The 21,733-nt window shown below is 42.5% G+C and overlaps 1 protein-coding gene and 1 long non-coding RNA gene across 3 annotated transcripts in view; one reads left to right on the forward strand and one right to left on the reverse strand.

Moving 5' to 3' along the window:
- Positions 1 to 4,783: 4,783 nt before the first annotated feature.
- The window catches only part of Dsp (desmoplakin), a 47,685-nt gene continuing 30,735 nt past the window's right edge, over positions 4,784 to 21,733 (forward strand). Inside the window, exons 1-2 of one of the 2 annotated variants that reach the window (XM_005327524.4) lie at positions 4,784 to 5,435; positions 18,909 to 19,011. In XM_005327524.4, the coding sequence (XP_005327581.3) occupies positions 5,227 to 5,435; positions 18,909 to 19,011 (312 nt within the window). In that variant the 5' untranslated portion in view covers positions 4,784 to 5,226. The remainder of the gene's footprint in view (positions 5,436 to 18,908; positions 19,012 to 21,733) is intronic. The other variant, XM_013359658.3, reaches the window with a different exon arrangement.
- On the reverse strand, positions 7,454 to 15,089 carry LOC144366347 (uncharacterized). The gene is made up of 3 exons (XR_013425410.1): positions 14,930 to 15,089; positions 9,074 to 9,109; positions 7,454 to 7,989 (listed from the first exon to the last, which is right to left on the reverse strand). It is a non-coding gene; the product is annotated as an uncharacterized LOC144366347 (long non-coding RNA).

Genomic DNA, 21,733 nt, shown 5'->3' on the forward strand with positions numbered 1-21,733 from the left:
ATATGTAAGGTCCTGGGGTCAATCCCAAGAACCAAGAGAGAAAAAGAAAAAGAAAAAATACCCAAGCCCAAATAACTGGCACAAAAGCTCTTGAAAGCGGTTTTCATTTCTGAAATTCCATACCTAGAGTATAAATTTTGAATTCCTTCAGTAAAGGCTGAAAAGCTAATTATGATCCTTTATGTAACGATTAGCACATGCTGTATCTGTGTGGTGTTTACTGATATCTGGGTTTACCAGCAGTGATCTGCATCTTGACATGATATTTATAGAAGTTTGGGTAACTGTCCCAATTCCAGTGGGTTAGTTAGACTGACAGATCCTCACAATCATGATGAGCTCAGGAAATTGCTTTGAGAGTATATTAAAAAAAAGGTCAATTATTTGGCTCTTGAATCATACTTATGGTCTATGTGGCTTGCTCACTAGCTTGGTGGGTTAGACATCACTCAGCCAAGGGTGTGGGTGGCCCTGTGTGGTCCATAGCTATGCTGCCGTCTCGGCACCCTTGACCATCTCACAAACTTGGACTCTTAATTAAAAAGGGATTAAGACTAGAAAGTATGGACATATCCAATATCCTTGTTACCCGATGATAGGCTTTCCAAAAAATATACTACTCTAAAAACATAAAGGTCAGCACAATGTGTTACATATTACCTATGCAAAAATCAAAACAAGTGTCAACATTTACAGAAAAATCTTCAGTGACAGAAAATGTATTTGAGATATTCTTCTCAGTTACTTAATTTCTAAAAAGTAAACCACCCTCCCCTGGCAAAACCAAAAACTCACAACAAACAAGTATTTTCCTGTCACTAAGGATGCTTAAGCAAAGGCAAAGATAGACAGTTTTGGACTCACGTGTATACCTTTCAAACATTTTCCTATTTCTGAAATTCCCTTGATATATATATATATATATATATATATATATATATATATATATATATTTTTTTTTTTAAAACTGCTTTCTTCAATAAAAAACTTTGAATAGTTTCAACAATTTTAGGAGAGATCAATTTTATTTTTGTAATTTGATAGGTGGAAAATTATTTTCTAATTTACTCACACAAGTGAAAGTAACAAAGGGTAGACATACACAAACAAATATGTATACATAGTCTCTTTCTCTCCTTCCTTCCCTCCCTCCCTCCCTCCCTCCCTCCCTCCTTCCTTCCTTCCTTCCTTCCTTCCTTTCTTCCTTCCTTATTTATTCCTTTCTACCACTGAGCTACACTCTTAGCTGCTAAATATTTTATTTAAAAAAATGCCTGCCATTTTAATAGGCATTTTATTTATCCACATTATATTTCATTTCTAGTTTCTGTCTGTGGTTCTGATTTACTAAAACACTACTCCTCTGGCAGGCAGACTGCCTATTTTAACTCACAAGCTGTAAATTGTTCTCTGACAAAGGGATATCATTTACCAACAAAGAGATAAGGAGTTCCCATGGGATTTTTGAGCAAGTAAATGATTCTTCTTACTTTCATTGAAATCAAGGTGTTCTGTTCAATTTTTTTTTTTTTAAATCTGCTTAGGATATGGCAGATGGCTCTTTCCAAATTGCAAGGTCATTTCTAAGGTCAGCCAGAGAGAAGGTTGCCTGTCAGTGATTCCTCTCTATCAGTAAGGGGGAGGTATGTATAAGTGGCAGGGAAAAAATAGCTGACCTTATTCAGGTCAGCTGGTGAAGACTTTGCCAGACTTTGGATTCTGAACTTTTAAAAATCTGGTTGCAAGAAATAAACTGCTTTTAGATTCTTTTATTGTGTTCCCACGATTGTGTAAATAGACCTTTATTATAGCATGTCTAAGGCAATTGTTGTCCTAATGCAGATTTTGACACCCTATGGGGAGGAGCTCAGCCTTTCCATGTCCAGCACTGAGTCTATTGTGTGGCACATAATAAATATTAATGTGGATTTTTAAATGAATTAATATCAAGCATCTCCAAGCGGGAGGTTTATTGGTTTATAAATGGGATACAGACGGAGATATTAACATTTAAATTTTCACATTTAGCCAAGAATGTTTGAGTTAGTGGTTGGAACCTTAAGTTTTATGTAATATTTCACAGTGTTAAAGAATGATCACATATTTGATCTCATCTGATCCTCATTGTTGATCTGGAAGGTTGGAAAATGAGTACTATTATTTCCATTTTGCACATGAAGAAGCTGAGCTCTTCCCCAAGTAAATTGTAGCTCAAAGATCAGAAATATGGCCCGGCTCAGTGGTGCACATCTGTAATCCCAGTATCTCAGGAGGCTGAGGCAGGAGGATACGGAGTTCAAAGTCAGCCTCAGCCAAAGTGAGCTCTAAGCAACTCAATGAGACCCTGTCTCTAAATAAAATATAAAATAAGGCTGGGGATGTGGCTCAATGGTCCAGTGCCCTGGAGTTCAATCCCCAGTATGCCCCCCCCACCAAAAAAAAAAAAAGATCAGAAATATGGTCTCTTGGTGTTCAACCTTTGTCATGAGATGAGCCAACCTAGACAACTAATACTGTGTGCGAATCTGGATTCCATCTTCTTAGCATGTCAGTCTAGTTACTGCATCCTTTCATTCGCCTGTATTACCCTTAGAGAGAGTTAAAATTCCTGGTTTTCTCAGACTTGGCATGTTTGGTTAGTTGGAAGCCCTTTGTGTGCAAGGAGGGCAGGACACAAAAGGGCATATTAGGAAAGAGGGGTAGACAGAGGTAATTGGTGAACTGTGCTTTTCACCTCTAACCATTTCTAAGACTAAACAGCTCTGAGTCTGGGCGGTGCCTGGGACCATGAAGAGCCTGGTTCCTGCATATCCAACAGGAGCTCTCAGAGGTGCCGCTTGGCTGAGAAGCTTTTGTCTTCCTGGGAAGTGATTCACAACCATGGATCTTGTTTTAAAGGAGAATGCTGCCCTGCAATTGCATGTCCTTTTTATTGCACATTGTTGGAAAAGGGGAATCCCTGAAATGTTTAAAGTTTTACTATGACATTTTTTTAAGGGCAGAGGCTGTACCTTACTCATTTGTGTCTTTTGCAGAGTCTGATACTGACCCTTGCATATAACAGGTTATTATTATTTGCTGAACAAATGAGGAGCATAGAAGGAAATCATCCTACATCAAAATTTGTGTATTATTCACTAACACACCAGAAACGTCCTTTGTCCTCTCTAAAGCCAATGGACATTATGGGCTGGTTATGCTAAGGCTGACTTATAGCCATTCATTCTGTTTCAGGAGAAACTCTGTCCATTAGTGTTAGCATAATCATTTGAACACTGGATTGCATTTACCTTTATTAAAAGTGACAGGAAATTGAGAAGCTGTTAACAGTGCTGAACTTTTATCTCATTGTAAGGGGAGTGCTATCCAGCGCTACATCCCTAGTTCCTTTTAAAAATTTATTTTGAGACAGGGTCTTGGTTAAGTTGGTGAGGCTGGACTGAAATTTATCATCCTCTTGCCTTAACCTCCCCAGTTGATGGGATTACAGGCCTGTACCACTGTGAGGGGCTCTTTGTATGTTTGATTTCTTGGGTTGAAACTGGTCAGCTCTGGTCAACTGTGAAGAAAAAGAGCAAGATGTTTAGTTCAAAGTTGTGCCTAAAAGGTTTAAGTGTCTAGAAGCACAAATACGGAAAAGTTAGAAAATTATCTTCCACTTCCTTTAGAATATGCAAATGTAGTTATGTAGATATACATGTACTTAGGTATGTATGTAGAGGGTACATATTTTTTGGTTTCTTTTTTCAGTTCATAAACGTTTCAGGAATATATTGTTTGATAAGACAAATCAATAAGCACCGTTTGTGAAGATAAGAAATGTTTATTGTAAGGATCTTTAAACGATGTTTATTCAAGAGTAGAACAGTTTTCCAAATTGCACAAACAGCTTTTTATTGATGGTGTGACTGGGTCTATATCTAAACCGGGTTGGTGGAGACCACGGTGTAGTTAACACTCAGCTACCAACTGGGAGTGGCCCTGGAACAAGTCGTTGGAATGTTCTGGCTCAGAGTTACTCATCTGTACCAAGTGGATTGGTATCTGTCCAGGGTTCTCCGTCGCCCTCAGGCTCAAATCCTAGGAGGGCCTCTGCCACTCACAAGTTCTCAAAGCTTTGAGCTTCAAAGGAACGGGGAGGGGAGATGAGGAGGTGCGCAGGGGAGCGTGTGGTACAAGCATATCCAAGGTTCTTTTACAAAAATTGGAAACCGAGTATTGAGGTTGAAGCGTTCACAACTTCTTGTTGAAAGTGATCATTTAAAAGGGGGAATAAAGAAATGGCAACTTACATTTTCATATTATCCAACGAAAAATAGCTGTAGTATTTTCCTCTTCATGCCAAAGAAATTATTATTTTTTGGTGAATACTTTTCCATAAAGGGGTATTAGTTTTTAAAAGTGGTTTCTACATGTTGGAAATCAGAGGCAATTTCCTGGATTACCGGAGTAAAAGAAAACTTTTTTAAAAATCCCATCATCCATGCGTTCTCTTTTGAATTGTGTTTCTTTGGAAGCTTGTTTGGCACCATTCCAGGGACGAGCAAAAGTAAATGTTAATAATTAATTGTCCAATAAGTGGCCCTTTCATTCCAGTTTATTTTCGAGTTGGAGACAGGAAATCCTCAAAAGCTAGGACCTGTTTCCTGGGCCAGTGTGACCAGAGCTCCGGCCACAACTGCCTGTGAGCGCCCCTCCTTCCCGGGGTCGCCACGCCTGGGGCGGTCAGGTCGCCCGGACCCGCCCCGCCAGGCGTTACTCAGGTCTTGGTGGCGCAGGGCGGAGCCGCGGGTCGGCCGCCGCAGGTGGGGAGGGGCGGCCAGAGCGCGTCCGTGACACCCGCGGGGGGGCGGGGGAGGCGCGGCGGCCACACCCCGCCCTGGGAAGAAACCGGCCAGGTGTGGCTTCGGCGCCGGGTGCCAGCGGGGAGGAGACTCGCTCCGCCGCCGACCAACACCAACACCCAGCCCCGACCCAGCTCCTCTGCGCCCTCGCCGCCCTCGGAGCCACAGCTCTTCCTCCCGCTCTCGCTTCGGACCGGTCGCCGTCCCTGCTCTCGCTGCGGCCGGGACGGTCCTGGTGGAGAGGAGCGTCCCCGCGACCCTCCTGCGCTCCCCCACCCCTTTCCCGGTTGTGCGCCTTCGCTCGGGCCCCGTCCACCTTCTCCGAGCGGGCCCGCCTCGCCTATGCCTCGGCGCTGAGCCACTCTCCTGAGTGACCGCCGACATGAGTTGCAACGGGGGCTCCCACCCGCGGATCAACACCCTGGGCCGCATGACCCGAGCCGAGTCCGGCCCGGACCTGCGCTACGAGATGACCTGCGGCGGCGGCGGCGGCGGCGGGGGCGGCGGCGGCGGAGGCGGGGGCACCAGCACCAGCAGGATGTACTACTCGCGGCGCTATACGGTCAACGACCAGAACTCGGACGGCTACTGGTGGGTACCCGCCCCGAGCCAGAGCGCGGGGCTCGGGGTCCGGCTCCAGGGCGTCCACCTTTTAGCAAAACCCTAGGACTTTGGGACGGGGAGGGACACGTTCTCAAGTGGCCGATCAGGAAACCCAGGTTTGGAAGGAGAAAAATGTTTGCCCGAGGTCACATAAGCACTTGCTGGCCACTCTGGGAGCTGAACCCGAGCGTCCTGACACCCAGCGCTGCCACTCTGATCCAGGTGTGTGTGTGAGTGCCCGGACAGGGGTGGCTCCCTTCCTACCTGATGGGACTTGGTCCCATCTTCCACTCCCCGCAAGCCCGGGCTGGAGGCCAGAGGGGGCGTCATCCCCTACCCCGCCCTCACAGGCGAGGCGAGCGGACCAGTAGGGGCGCAGTGTGCGGCCCTCTCTCTGCGGTCCCCGGGTTGCCACCAACGTAGCCCGGCCAGGCTGCAGTTGCCTTTGTTCCCGCCAGCTGGTGGGAGGTCAGGAGAGGCGGGGCTGCGACTGCAACACCCAACTTTAATTATAATCAAAAGTAAAACTGTAGAGAAGTGGGGGCCTCCGGGCGCTATCTGGTGGCCGCGATCGTTCCACCACCATGTGTACTGGCTTACCCCAAATTCCTGGTCACCTCAGAACCACGACAGCGGGGGCCCAGGGGCTGCTCCGCCACCCGCTGGCGTCTGCGCAGGCTGAGCGTCCTGGTGGAGCAGGGTCGGGTCCCGAGGAGGCCAGGCCTGGGATTCCCCTGTCCCCGCAAATGGAGCTTTTCTTCAGGGGCGACAGCTAGGCTGGCAACACTGCTGCGCTCCAGATAGGAGCTTTCCTGGGACGCGCTGGATCCCCCTGGGTGGCCACGCTGTAGCACCCGTGGCTCCGCGTCTGGGCCCTTTGTTTTCCCCGGGGAAAAACAGTAGTATTAGACGAACTTCCCCAGCGCCTTGGTCGCAAAGCACGGGCTCAGGTTCTGCCCTTTGATCTGCACCGTGTGGTCTGGGAGCTGGGGGCGGCCCTGGCGGGGGTGGTGCTCCGGCTAAAGCGCCCTGGAGAGGCCCACTGGCAAGAAGGCTGTGCCTACTTGGCTTGATCGTCACGGAAGTAGACCTCGGAGGTCTTTGTTTTATGATAGGAAAGGTAATGAACAGGATTTTTTTTTTTTTTTTACCCAGTCCTGGGAGTTGGACTCTGGATGCCCAAGTGAGCCGTGAGAGTTTTGCGGCCCGCACCCTCCCCGCCCCCTGCCAGCCTTTCCCTCGTCGGGAAAGAGGCCCGAGTGCTTAGATCAGTGCCAGATTATTTACCCCGCTTGAAGCTTTAGGGAGAGGAGGGGCAACCTCTATTTTGCAAGCAGATTTGAAAGCAGGCACTATACAAGTTGCAACCTGTTTTCTGCTTGGATTCCCCCCCCCCCCGCATCCCGACATATGTATATTGGTTTTTTTTTCTTTTTTTCTCTTTTTGTTGTCTCAGTTTTGGAGTTCTTTTTTTTTTCTGAATAAAATGTTTTTGGGGATTTCCATTAAAAATGTGCCAAGCGATAGGAGGAATAAAAACTTGGGCTTTTAAGTTCGTTAAAAAAAAATTCGCCAGAAATTTTACTTTTCTGTTTCGATCTTCCAGGATTTGGAAGGCACGGTCTTTTAAATGTGTGTATTACACACACTTTAAATCCAAGTCAGAATATGAAAGGACTCTGATGAGCTCCTTTTAGATAGTTTATGAATCAAATGTTTATTTGGCCCCTATTAATATTCTTTTACTAACCTGGATTTCTTTTCTTTCCTTTCATTTCCTTTCTTTGTGTGTGTGTGTGTGTGTGTGTGTGTGTGTGTGTGTGTGTGGTTCTGTGATCAAACCCTTGGCCCCACACGCGCCCGGGAACGTGCTGTATCCTGTTACGCCCTCAGCCCTCTTGTCTTTCAAATTGACAATGATCAGTACCCATTAACTGAATATTTTCCTCTCTTGACCTCTATTACACATTTTAGAGAAGTAAAATTTTAGTTAATTCATTCATTGGTTAATGAACAACACGACGATGATCATGTTTTATTAGGATTCCTCCCCGTTTTATTTGGGGAGGTTCAGTGTTTTTTCATTGGATAGTGTTTCTGCATTCTGTTTTTACAACTAAAAGCTTGTTTATAAACCTGTCAAGTGTTACATCCCGCTGGGAAGGAAAAACAGATCCAAGTGAAAAAATGACCTGACTCGGAGGAAGGGTATTTTTCCCCCCCGCTGTGGGTGGGTGTGAGTCACGGCGCGGCAGGGCGTCCGACCCGGGGCTTCAGCTGTCAGTCATTCTTTCTGGGGACCCAGGTAATGGAGTTTCCCCCAAGCCTGTCGCGCGGCCTGGAGTGGTGCAGCTGAAGACCAAATAGCCCGTAAATGCTGACTTCTGCATTTTCAAATAATGGCGACTGGCTGGGGAGAGTCAGGCTGAGCACCGGTACCTGTTTTTCTGGTGGCGATCCAGTTCTGTGTGGAGGAATCGGTTCGCCCATGGCTTGGGCTTTGAAGCAGGAGGCCCCGTCCGCCCTAAAGGGCCGCTGCTCTCTGCTCAGTGAATGACGATGAAGAATTTAATAAGTAGTTTTCTACCAAAGATTTTCCCCCCTGTATAAAACCTATGAGAACTACTGATTGCATTTAAACTCATTTATTTAAAAAACTGATGGTTTATTGATTGAATTAGATTGCTGATTTTTCTTTTTTTCTTTTTTTATTCTTTCTTTTTCTTTTCTTTTTCCCTCCCTCCCTTCCTCCCTTCCTTTCTTCCTTTCTCCTTTTCACTGGGGATTGAACCCAGGGCCTCCCATATATACTTGGCAAGTGCTCTACTGCTGAGCTCCACCCCTAGATTTTTAAAATTTTATTTTGAGATAGAACTTCTTCTTAAATTGCTCAGGCTGGGCTTGAACTTGTGATTCTCCAGCATTGGCTGCCTGAGTAGTTGGGACTGTAGGCATGCCTCCCTCCCCATGCTGGGTTTAGACCCATGATTTTCCAAATGAGTGTGTTTAGCCCTTTCTTATATAAACTGATTTGAGTATGTGGAGAGCCCCAATCTTATTTTTCTCTTCAAACCCATTTTAAAACCTCTCCCCTTCGTCTGTTCTTTCTACTGCTAACACTTGTCCATTTTAATGACAGTATTATATCTCTTTTACATTGTAATTCTCTCCTTTCCCCATCATGCACCTGTCCTGTGTTATTTTAGACTGGAGTGGAATCTGCAACTATGTTATTTAACTTCTTGTTTTCTAACTATATTTCATTAAGGTTTGGTGAATGTTATATACTTGACAATATAAAAAGCAGAGCTTTGAAAATGTAAACTTTGGATTTTCTTGTATAAAATATTATGTTAATACTGTTTTCAATTACAGCAGAATATCTCTTGATCTTTTTCTTGTAGTTACAACAAAGCACTAATCTGTGGTGAAATTTGTCACCACCGTAAGCCAATCTCAGAGTTAGATCTTTTATCAAAGTATGGATTTTGTGGGAGGATTAAAAGCAGAACATAGTTATTAAGCTTCAGAAGTATGTGGTTATGTTAATGCTTACTTTTATCCAGATCTCATAATTTCAAAACGAAATAGGAGTTGGGGGTGTAGTTCAATGGTAAAATACTCACCTAGCATGGTTCAATATCCAGCACCAAAACTTCTCACTAAAAAACAACAACAAAACCAAAACACATGTGATCACTATTTGATATGTTTTCTAAAGTTTATTTTTACATTACCTGTTATAAGAAGCCTTTTATCTTTGCATGAGATAAACACCATTTACACTGAATTGCAGAAAAGGAAGGACCACTAGTGGTTACCTAGTGGGCAGAAATCCCACTTTTCTGTGGTAGGGATAGAAGCTAAACACTTGCTTCAAGTCCTAGAGTTCTTTCCTGGCTGGGTGGGCAGGGTTGATACAAGAACCCAGGGCTCCTCACCTTGGTCCTCCCCAGCCTTTGCAGCTCAACTTTTAGACTGGACAGGTCAGTAATTAAATGACTGCATCTCACATTGATTTCAGCATTGAATGTATTTTGCATTTATTCAAGTATTTACTGAACATCTGCTGCCCGCATGTGTTAGGTGTCAAAGACTTGAACTCTGAAAGAAGTGTACTCCGAGACATATTATAAGTACAATGATACAGAAGGATAGGGCTGGGCGTGTAGCTCAGTGATAGAGTACTTGCTTAGCCTGTGGGAGGCCCTGGATTCCATCCCCAACACTGCAAAATAAAATAAAAATAAAACCTAACAAAGGCAAAGGGCTGGAGGGATGTAAATGACTTCAGAATCTTCGCAAGAAGACAGGATAACAGAGACAAAGTCTGTGAGGGGGCACTTTATGAAGGAAATGGTACTGAATTGGTCTTTTGGTAAAGATGGGCAGGCAGAGAAGAGCATGGGAAAAAAGCTGATAAAATGATCTCCTTTTTGAGTCTCCAGTTTAAGGTGAGGAAGAAGACAGGAGGAGGGGTCTCCCGGATGCCATGAGAGGGATTTGGCTAGGCAAGGGGCAGCCATGAGGGTTCCACTGAGGCCAGTGGAAATCTCCATGGAGGGGGCAAGGAAATGTCCCCAGCGGTGCTTTCAGACTGCTTTGCAGCAGCACCGTGTAGGTGGCATGAAGTGGAGCGAGATGCCAGGAGGAGTCCGTGTGAGGAAGCCATTGTCCCCATGAAGGAGGGAGGCAATGAAAGTCTGAGTGTGGGCTGTGGCTGTGGAGAGCAGGTGCTGGCCAGGTGGAGTGATCGCCAGCTTCAGCTAAGAGCTGCAGGTAGGAGTCTGAGAAAACAGGCTCAGAGCCTGGGTGACTCATAGAAGGAGTATCCTTGGTCTTTATTTTGGGAAATGATGGTAAAGGAACATTCAGGTTAATTTAACAGGTAACATTCACACAGTGGTTAAATGTGGATACGTTGTGTATTTTATAAAAATCAGATCAGCGACTTGCTAGGTGCATTATGTACACAATCTCAAGCCTCACAGCAAACCTCAGTCTACAGATGGGAAACTGAGGCTAAAATAGTTAAAGATCACACTGTTAGTAAGTGATGAGCTGGGTTTGAATCCAGGATACCACAGGCCCCAAGAAACGATCCAGCCTTTGTTGTTAGAATCCATTTTTTTCTACTTATAAACTCTTTTCTAGCTAATTGGAGTTTTTGCTTCTTTTTAATTGTTTGCAATCCTGTGAAATATTTATTTCATAACTATTTTTTCCTATTAATACTCTTGTAGAGTTCTATCTGCTTAGAAAAAAGAAAAAACACTCAAGATGATTCTGCATTAAGCAGAGTAATTGTTTATTCTGTATTAAGCCATCTAATTGTTATTTAATGGAACAAAAAAAAGCTTTCAACACTAGTTAATTTTTTTTCTCTAAATATGGGCATGATTTCATTGTTCAGGAGACTGAATTGCCTTGGGAAGAAAAGAATCTGCTGATGTCTCTGATACCTCAATGCTGACTTCTTAGGGTGGAGCAAAGGAGGGCTTGGGTGTGACTGGGGGAGTCTAACTTGACTCTCAGCTAACCAGTCTTTCCAGATGGGGAGGTTCTAGAAGGTTTTAGAAAGAGAGCTTCAGTCTGGAAGCCTTGCTATTCAGAATTCTGCTTTTCTCCTTCTGCCTCCTCCTGGGCTGGTCCTGGCTCTTGAAAAAACAGTCAGATGTGGTTTTGATGTTGAAGCCACAGCCCCACATCCCTAAAGACCCAGACCATTTGCCATTCATTCTAAGTAGTGTCCTTTAAAATACAAATGCATCCAGTAATTTACACCTCACCACAAACACTTGGGACAGGAAGAGTCTACTGTCCTTCCAAATCTCATGAATGTGGAATCTATATGTCTTGAAAATGAGGATTCTTTAGTGAAAAGCCATAGCAAACATATTTAATAAGGTTTTTCTTGGAATTAAAAATGTTGACACACAAACATAGCATTCCTTGTTTTATCTGGCCCCTGGGGGAGAAAACGGAGTTGGCTTCTCGACAATTTGTAAAGAGGTTTTTCAGGATTCTGTCAAGTAAATGTAAATTTTTGTGTAGGGAAGTAATTCAAAATAGAAATCCCTATTTTGACATTGAATTTGTAAGAACCAAATATCTTCTTAGTAAACTAAATAAGGGCATCTTTCTCTGAATTTTCTTGTCCCTTCATTAAGTCTCTTTCATGCTGTTAAAATGGATTAATCTTGTTGAGTTTTCTGTTACCTGTGAGTCTTGTAGGTCACCTAAGAACTGGAAATGTTTCACACATAATACCTAATTTATTTCTTCTTTCTCCTCCTTCCCATTTATTTTAGCTGCTACATAAAAACATAACACTTGTGCCTATTTATGGGGAACCATGCTTCTATGCATGCACACACACTTCCTTTTGCCCTATACCCAATTTTCTGCATAATGTTCTTAAATTTATAGACGAAGACAAAAATACAAAAAGGATTTTTCATGACCACGTCAACAACAGGTTATGAAGAGAAGAATTAGCTTCTGCAGCACCCTGGGGACATCCTGACCCTCTAAGCCTTACTCCTACACCAGGAGGGGGGTGTTCCTACCTGCACAGCTGCAGAAACTCCAGCCAGCACCCTGGGTGCATGTCACTCTGACTTGCTCTGAGTCACAGGCTGTATGTGACTGTATGTGACAGCAGCTGAGAGGCGCTGAGCTGGGACTGGGTGTCTTTATGAAGGTGATGTAGTTGATCTGCGCTCCCCCGACTCTCCATCTCAACACAATCCATATGACGCACGGTGTAAAAATAAAGAGAGAGCCACTCAGAAAAGAAGTGGAACTTGTGTTAGAGAACTGCCTCCGGGCTGGGGACAGCATGAAGGACCAGAGCAGGCCCTCTTTCTAAAGTCTGGAGGAAGGAAGCCTCCTTTTTCGCTTGCTGGCTGAGTTGGGAATGGGCTCCTTGGGATAGATGGTTTGCTTGTGCTCTGCTCTACTTAGCCAAACAAACATGCATTGAGGCCTTCTGTGTGCAAACCCTGTATTGTTAGGTGCACGTGGGAGTGGAAGATGACTAAGGTATGGGACTTTGCTCTCCAGGAGTGGGACAGCCAGGTGTGTAAACACCTAAAGCCCAAGTGGGAGCAGAGGTGCGAGGGGGTGAGTTCCACCCAGCAGGCAGCATTTGATCTGTAACTCCAGAGGGATGGATTAGGGACATTTCAGGGGATGCCTTCGTGTTTAGTAAGTCTTGGGGGCATTAGGTATCAGCCTCAAATGAAAAAGTAAAATTATATATCTTTTCCTTTTACTTAAGATCCTTAAGAGAAACTCAAACAGTATAGAATGCGGAAAAAATGCTTTGATAATGAATGATAAAGAGCTAAACAAATAGGTCTTTTTTAAAAATATTTTTTTTAGTTGTAGGTGGACACAATACTTTATTTATTTATGTTTTATATGGTGCTGAGGATCAAACCCAGTGCCTCATACATGAGAGGCAAGTGCTCTGACACTGAGCCACAATCCCAGCCCTAAATTAGGTCTTAAGATATTAATGCAATATATAATTCTAATTTTTAATACACATTTACTGACCCATTATTCCATGAACCTGAATACAGAAAGACATGACTTTTATTTCAGGAATATATATATATAAATTGTGTGTTGAATGAAATGAAAGAGGAGAGGAGGAGAGAGATGGAAAGAGAAAGAAAGACAAAATGTAATTCAATGGGAGAGAAAATATATACACAAAAAGAAGTTTAGTCAAATGCATGAATGTCTAATGAGCAGTTAAAATGACTACAGAATCATTTTCGTAAAACAGGGAGCAATCATTTAAAACTGTTTTAACTTTGCAATATTACTTGCACCTTTTCAAAATATTTGTTTTATATTTTCTTTCTAGAATATTCTGGCAGTAAGTGTTAGACTAATGCTCCAAGACAGGTAATTTTGCATTCTTACTTTTTAAGGAAAAGAAAGAATGTCATTTGACCATGGTAAGGCAAAACATAGCTCTATGTTATTTCTAACGTCTTTGTATGGACTGTTTCGGGATTACACTCCAGACTGTGTTTTCCTTTAATCCACTGACAAAGGGATCTTTATAAAAATGTTTGGAACCATTACTTGTTTAAACAAGTTTTAGAATGATCTTTTAAAAAGAAAAGTCTGTAGCCTTATGGGGTGGTGCCCACCTGTTATCCCAGTGACTGAGGTGGAGGATGGAAAGTTAGAGGCCAGTCTTAGCAATTTAGTGAGGCCCTAAGCAATTTAGCAAGATCCTGTCTCAAAATAAAAACTGAAAAAGAGCCGGAATGTAGCTCAGTGGTAAGACTCCCCACCACTCTGTTTTAATACTGCATTCAACTCTGAGTGCCAAAAAAAAAAAAAAAAGTGTGTGCAGGCTGCTGCTTTGTAGGGTGAATCATTTGTCTTTGTGAGTTTGAAGATTAAAGCAATTTCCAAAGAGTTAAAAGTTTGAAGGACGAATTTGCTTCTTTCAAGGACAGCTGTCAACAGTCTTTTCATTGATTTGACTCAAATCCGTTTACTTATTTTTTTCAAAAGAAACATATGATGTCTTCCATCTGAAATGGGATTTAAAAATGAAAGCTAGAGGTTTCTTAATCCGATTCCTAACATGGTTTATAATACCATCCCCTTTTCTGTCCCTGCTCCCTTGTATGCCAATGTTTAAATATTTTTTTGAGGCTAGGAATTTTAAAAATCCTTATTTGCTTGTTAAATAAAGCTGTTGTTAAATAGTTATTTAAAAACTATTTCTTCATACATGATAAGATTTTGCATTTTCCCAAAGTACTTTACATGAATTGAAGAAGAGAACTCAGTTACCACTGATCATAACACAGACTTTCAATAAGAATGAGTTGGATGGTTGCCTAAAATGGACTTCAAGAGTGAGTGAGCCAAAGAAACCTTAGATATCATCTAGCCCAAGAGATGAGAAAACCACAGCCTAGCAAATTTCTAGATTAAGCCAGCTACGGTGGCACACACCTGTAATCCCAGCAGCTCAGGAAGCCGAGGCAGGAGGATGGCAAGTTTGAGGCCAGCCTCAGAAACTTAGTGAGGCCCTAAGCAATTTAGTGAGACCCTGTATCAAAACAGAAAATTTTTAAAAAGGCTGGGGGTGTGACTCAGTGGCAAAATGCACCTAGGTTCCATCTCCAGCACTACCCCCCCAATTTTTTTCTGAGGTTAAAAAGAAATCAAAAATTGTACGTTCAATAAAAACATGATCTGATTTACAGAGGTTTGTTTTGTTTTATTTGGGGGCACTAGGGATTGAGCCCAGGGTCTTCACCACTGGGCTTCACCCCCCAATCTTTTTTTTTTGTTTTGAGGCAGGGTCTTGCCAAATTGTTGAGACTTGGCTTTGAACTGCCTCCACCTCGCTGGGGTTACAGGTGTGCTCCACCATACCCAGGAGCAAAGTTTTAAATCACACACAACTTTAAAAAAAAGAAACATAAATAATTACACACTTTTTCTGAAGCAAGCTCCTGGCGGTCCAGTACAAGAGTCCGTGGCTGTACACATGGTGGGTGAATTTCTGACATTGGACTGACCCGATGGATCAAAATCCCTTTCTGCCTACAGTTCCTTCTTGATTTAGGCACAGCCAGTTTGGTGAGGATTCTTCATTGCAGGAAGACAAGTAAACTGAAGGTCAAGGAGAATTCTCTTTTCCCCAGTCACTGAACTTTGTTTGGCCTGAGTCTCTTTGGTGATGGACGGAGCCAATCAACCGAGCACACACCTGGTTCCCTTTCTTTCCTTCCCCTGTTTTTGAAGGGTTTCTTGGCTACACCTCAGGTAGAAATGGGATACTGACCAAAGAAAGACAAGAGTAAGCAAACCTTCCTTTAGGATCAGAGGCAGTCTGGAGAAATTGCATGTCACAGCCCCCCCACCCCAACCATGGATTTATTTTCTGTGGTTTTGGTACCCATACAAAAATATTAAATAGGCAACTCTAGGAAAAAAACAAATCTTCAATTCCACTTATTATACATATTGTTGTAATTGTTCTGTTATTGTTCATTCTCTTACCACACCTAATATTTAAATCAAACCTTATCATAGGTACCTGTGAATAGGAAAAAACAGTATATTTAAGGTTCATTACTAGGCAGGATTTCAGGCATCCTCTGGGGGTCTTGGAACATATCTGCTTGCACAAGGGGGACTACTATAAAAGGTGAAATTTGATTAGTGAGATTATACTTTCTTATAAACAAATAACAGTGTCAAAGACTTTTACTTTCATCATCCCAACACATTAGCTTTTCAATTTATTGACCCACTAAAGAAATCTGATTTCACGCTGGGGTTGTGGCAGAGTGCTTGCTTGTGCCTGTGTGAGGCACTGGGTTCCATCCTCAGCACCACATATAAATAAATGAATAAAATAAAGGTCCATCAATGTCTAAATAAAATATTAAAAATAAAAAAGAAATCTGATTTCTGTGCATTCCTCTTTTCCATGTAATGGAATATAATGTTCAGTAAGCAATAATGTGTTTACTGAAATGCAAAGTGAAACACCTAAAGGTTTTAGTGTTAAGGGCATTACATAGTGGACTTATGCAAGTCTTTTGGTGAAACGTGAATTTTTGAGTGGTATCAACAGCCTATGAAGTGAGGATAGGATTCTTATCTTTAAGGAGATGCCCACCGTTTTTGTTTGTTTGTTCTTTTAAGACACACGTGGCAGGAGAGTCTATTTTGGCATAATATACATACATGCCTACCCTCCTTTAGAAATAGGAAATGTCTTGTAAAACTTGGAGGAGGGAATTAAAAAACAAATAGAGGAAGCCTTCCTGTTTTAACCCAGCTTTTAATGGCTTTTGCTCCCCTTTTGTTGGAAGCAACTCACGTCTAAGCGTCTTGAAATGAAGTCCGCTAGTACCTGGGGAAAAAGAAGTGGGTGAGTTTATGTTTTGTTGTCAAATAAGTTTAGTCTCATAGATTCCTTTAAAACTTATACGGACACTCTGGATAAATTTATTCACAATGGAGTTTGACCTCTGCTTGTGTGTGTGTGTGTGTGTGTGTGTGTGTGTGTGTTTTGGTGCTGGGATGGGGAGTGGAGTGGGAGGGGATGCATTTACCACTAGGCTATACCCCAAGCCTTTTTTTTTTTTAAGCATTTTATTTTGGAGTAGTTTTATATTTACAAAAAAGTTGCCAAGATAGTACAAAGTTCTTGTATACGCCTTACCCAGCTTCCCTAATCATCCTCTGACAGCTCAGTCCATGATAGTTTTTACAGTGGCACACCTTGTTATATGTCGCAGAAACTCTGGCTTTCATTTTATAGGCTTGAATGGGAATCACCCTCAGAACCAAGTTGCTGAACAGAATTTCCAAATGTTTCAAAAGAAGCGTGCACTGATCCCTGCTTGGGAGCAGATGTAATTACACAGGAGCATTCTAATTCCTCACTGGGGTTCTGAGTGAGTTTTCTGTATCTTTTTAAGTTCTTTCCTGAGTCTCTTGAGTTTCTTTCCTCTATTTTCAAACAGATACATTTGGAAAGGTGTCCTAATGCTGCTGGAATTTCGTGCAAGTTAGGACAACAGATACAGTTTTGTCTGTGTCTTAACATTACCAAAAAATATGCCAGGTTTCCTGTGCGAGCTCTGAGTGGAAGAAAGACTGGTTGCATTCATGGAGGAGGAGTGGGGAGGCCGTCTGGTTTTGATGGGTTGGACATCTCAGCAGCACGTTGTCTGGGCCTGCCTGGAAGAGCCGGGATCATCATTTGGGAGCGGTTCCCAGGGAGGCCTGGGCTCCGCACCCACATTCAGCTAGTGCTGACTTGTTGGAGAGCCTTGCTTGCAGGGAGGGACCCCAAATCAGTGGCAGGAAAAGAAAGAAAGTGCTTCCCTGTGGTGGGTGATGCAGAGTGAGGAGTCCTGGGAGAGTTCTCTGGCTTTTGTGATCCCATCTGTGAATAACACAGCCATTGTTTTCCAATTTTCTTTTTTTTGGTGGTGCTGGGTGGAACACCCCCCCCCCCCTTCATGCCTATGAGGCAAGTGCTCTAACACTGAGCTACACCCTACAGCCCAAACTTTTTTTTTTTTTTTAAACAGTGAAATACTTTCTTTAAAACATGCAGGGACACAGACACACACACAGGGGAAAGTCCAGCTTGTGCGAAGCAGGTGCAAACTGGCCCTGACAGCCAAAGCCCTCTGAGGAACACAACTTGTCTCGTAGCACATTTGTGAATCCTTTTCATGAACATCAAACAATAATTTGACAGGCTTTAAATCTCGAATTCTTGTTCTATTTTGCAGTGCTGGGGGTCCAACCCAAACAACGGTAGGCAGTGGGATGGCATGATGGATCTTGGCAAATTAAAAAGTGACACTGTTGGGCTGGGGTTGTAGCTCAGTGGCAGAGCATTTGCTTAGCACATGTGAGTCACTGGGTTTGATCCTCAGTAACACATAAAAATAAATAAATTAAATAGACTTTTTTTTCCAAGCACAACCTGCTTTTAAAATAAAAAGTAAGCCTCTTTTGTTATACCTTGCTCTCCAATGGATTCATTTATGTTGTGGAGCAAATTAAATTCCTCTAGTCTATTTCTTTAAAGTATGGGCAATGTACAACTTTTTTTTTTTCTTGCCAACATCTCCATTGTTCTAAGGTTTCTGCTACTTGTCTTCCAGAACTGTACCTCATTTGCATGTACACTGAAGGAACCTCATTGTTGAGAAAAATATTGATCCATCTTGCAAGGAGAAGGGTCATTAAAAATATTTAAAATTTCCACCATTTCCTTAAACCATGATTTCTTTACCATTATTGTCTTTTACTGTGATGGCCGAAGGTACTTTTGTAAAATTAGCTTTTCTCTCATTTCCTACTTTTTCCTTTGGCCAGACTTGCTGGTGACATCTCCATGCTTAGTATCCGATGCTGTGAGGTCTTCCTGCAGAGGGACTCATGGTATTGTGACAAGAGATGTGTTTTTTACATTTCAAAGGAATTCTCTGGATGGAACCATAGACCTGAGAGAAAAAGTGCCATGAAGGACATTATTGGCTAAGTTGTGAAAGTCAGAAAAGTTCTCTAGATTAAAAACTAGCATTATATCCATTCAAATTTCCCTGATTTTAATAATTGTTTTGTGATTTGATAAGTGAATTTCTTTATTCTTAGGAAACACAGGCAGAAATATTTGAGGGTAAAAGACATGATTATTCTCAAGTGATTCATGAAAAAATATATATACACACACATATATATCCATAAATAAGTGAATCCACATGTGCAGACAGGGGAGAAGGAAGTACAGCAAAATGTCAGTAATCGGGGTGTCTGGGTGAAGAGTCTCATGGAGTGTTTTTGTCTTGCGTTGGCAACTTCTCTGAACATTTCGAATTATTTCAAAATGGAAAAGAAGCTATTTCACGACCGATTTCTTTGTGTTTGCCTCCTCAGTCAAACCGGCACCATGTCCAGGCACCAGAACCAGAATACCATCCAGGAGCTCCTGCAGAACTGCTCCGACTGTCTGATGCGGGCCGAGCTGATCGTGCAGCCTGTGAGTCTCCCCGTTCCCCCACTTGCCTCACCCACCTGCAGCTGGGCCCCATGGGCTGTGGCTCTCCTGCTCTTCTCCAGCACATCCCCATTCTCTGACCTGTTTTCCCTGCTGCATAGTTAGAAGTGGTCGTTTCCAGAACAGGCTAGAGAGGGCCATCATCTTAGTCTGTTTTCTGTTGCTAATAACACAATGCCCCAGACTGGGGTACATTATTAAAAAAAAAAAAAAAAAAGGAGGTTTATTTTGACTCCTAGTTCTGGTCCAAGGTCAAGGGTCACATGTGGTGTTTTTTTCCCTGGGGTAGTGTGGGGCATCACATGGAAGAGACAGAGAGCCTGCAAACTGGCTTTTATAACAGACCCACTCTGAAGATAACCCATCAAACTATTAATCCATGAATCACATGAATGGATTAATGACCTCTTAAAGTTCCACCTCTTAATATTTCATCATAGGGACTGAACCTCGGTAGATGTTGACATGACCCGTGGCCACCTTTTTGGAACCGCAGCATCCTTATTGCTATTTATGTGACTTTGTGATCTTTTCTCTTTCTAGCAATGTAACCTGTGGTGTTTCTATCACTGGATTGGGATGGATTGTCCTGGGCACCATCAAATTAATAAAATGGCTTTTGTGAGGAAAAGTGACCATACCAGGAGGATAATTCTGTTTGAGAAGCATAAAAATATATATATATAAAATAAACAATTGAAATTTGAGGGAAAAGGGTGGCATTTGTGAGAATCTGGAGCTCCTAGGATGACTGAGATCTCTTAACTCTCTTCCAATTGGGGTTAAAAATCATGAGTTCTGTGATATTTGCTATATACAGATTTCATTTAAAAATATCTTAGCACTCACATTTGCTCCAGGTTTCTGTAGAAACAACTAGAGAATGATGGGGAAATAGCCACCATTTCTTCCTTTTTCTGAATGATTCTTTGCAACAAAATAATCAGGTTCCAGTCTCCCCCAAGCTGACATTAATGTGGGGGTTATATCTGGAGTTGACCTAATCACAGAGTACCTCTGTTAAATAGTCTATATTTGAACCAGTTTAAAACAAGCAAATGTATGGCTTCTTCTGTTTGAAGAGTATCTCACTGTTCTGATTTCCTAGTTTAGATATTTTGTGGATTCTTGTTCTGGTTTATTTTATCCCATTAAGAAAATATCTTTACAACTGAACACAGTGGCACATGCCTATAATCCCAGCAACTCAGGAGGCTGAGGCAGGAGGATCACACATTTGAGGACAGCCTCAGCAATTTAACCAGGCCCTAAGTAACTTAGTGAGACCCTATCTCAAAATTTAAAAGAGCCAGTGATTAGCTGGGCACAGAGGCACATGCCTGTAATCCTAGCAGTTTGGGCAGCTAAGACAGGAGGATCATGAGTTCAAAGCCAGTTTCAGCAGCAGTGAGGCGCTAAGCAACTCAGTGAGACCTTGCCTCTACATGAAATACAAAATAGGGGCTGGGGATGTGACTCAGTGGTCAAATGCCTCTGAGTTTAATCCTAGTACAAAAAAAAAAAAAAAAAAAAAGAGCCAGGGATTTAGCTCCGTGATAAAGTGCCTGCAGACACTGGGCTCAATCTCCAGTACAAAAAAAGAAAATAATCACTGCTTTAGTCCATGCAAAAATACATTTGAGGGTCAGGAAGCCAGCTTGGTTCTGGTTCTGGTTGTTTCAGGCCTCTGATTTGAAACAGACTTCTCTCAATGTTCCCAGTGCCCGGATTCCTTCACACAAAGCTAAACAGGAGAGGGGTCAGTGACAACAAGGAACATACCCACCCCAGCCCTGGACTCAGTAGTGACTGTGGTTACATTTCCCATGTAGTTCTAGAAATTTACATGGATCACATTCCCACTTTATTTCTACTTATGTGCTTTGAGGCACAATAAAAACACAACCAGGAAACGGCATAGTATTTGCTAACATTGCTGCTTTAGAGAAATGAGGTTCATTTGGCTGAAGCCAAATGAAAGCAGCAAAAGTAAAATTCTATAGAGAAAGCTCCCATGTGGTCCTAAAGCAATGGGAAATTTTCTCTCTCAAAAAACAAACAACTTTTATTTTGAGATAGCTGTAGACTCACGAGAAGAACAAGACGTTATAGACTCACTTGCAAGAACATTGCAGAGCAGGGCTGGGGGTGTAGTTCAGTGGCAGAGTGTATACCTACTATGTGCCCAGGGTTCAATCTCCAGCATTGTAAGAACAAGAACAAATAAATAATAGTACCAAGCAGCCTTGTGTGTCCCTCACCTGGCTTCCCCTGCTGCTGACATCTTACAGAACAGAAAAGCATCATCAAAACCAGGACGCAGATCGACCCAGTACAGTTAACCAGATAGAAGCTTTATTTTAAGATCTGAAAAAGTCTTGTTCCTATAAAAATGCAAAAAAAGCTCATTTAATGTGTAAAAGGCCTTAGGTGGTGAAATGGTTACAGTGTCCTTACCACGGTGAAATCCCAGTAAATCAGAGTTCCATATAAATATGAAAGATCCACACTCAACATTGAAGCAAGGGGAAGATGAGTGTTCTGTACATTTGCCTTTAAAATCCAAGTGCAAATGTAAAAGACAGCCCACAAATGTTAGTGGGCTCTCTCTCTGTTTACTTCCTTATCTCAAATTTGTAAGGTCATTTTCAGTTAATTTTTTTTTTTTGCATTTCCAGTGGGGTGCTTTATATTTCTTATATTT

This window comes from Ictidomys tridecemlineatus, chromosome 8, assembly GCF_052094955.1.
Source record: "Ictidomys tridecemlineatus isolate mIctTri1 chromosome 8, mIctTri1.hap1, whole genome shotgun sequence".
NCBI lineage: Eukaryota > Metazoa > Chordata > Mammalia > Rodentia > Sciuridae > Ictidomys > Ictidomys tridecemlineatus.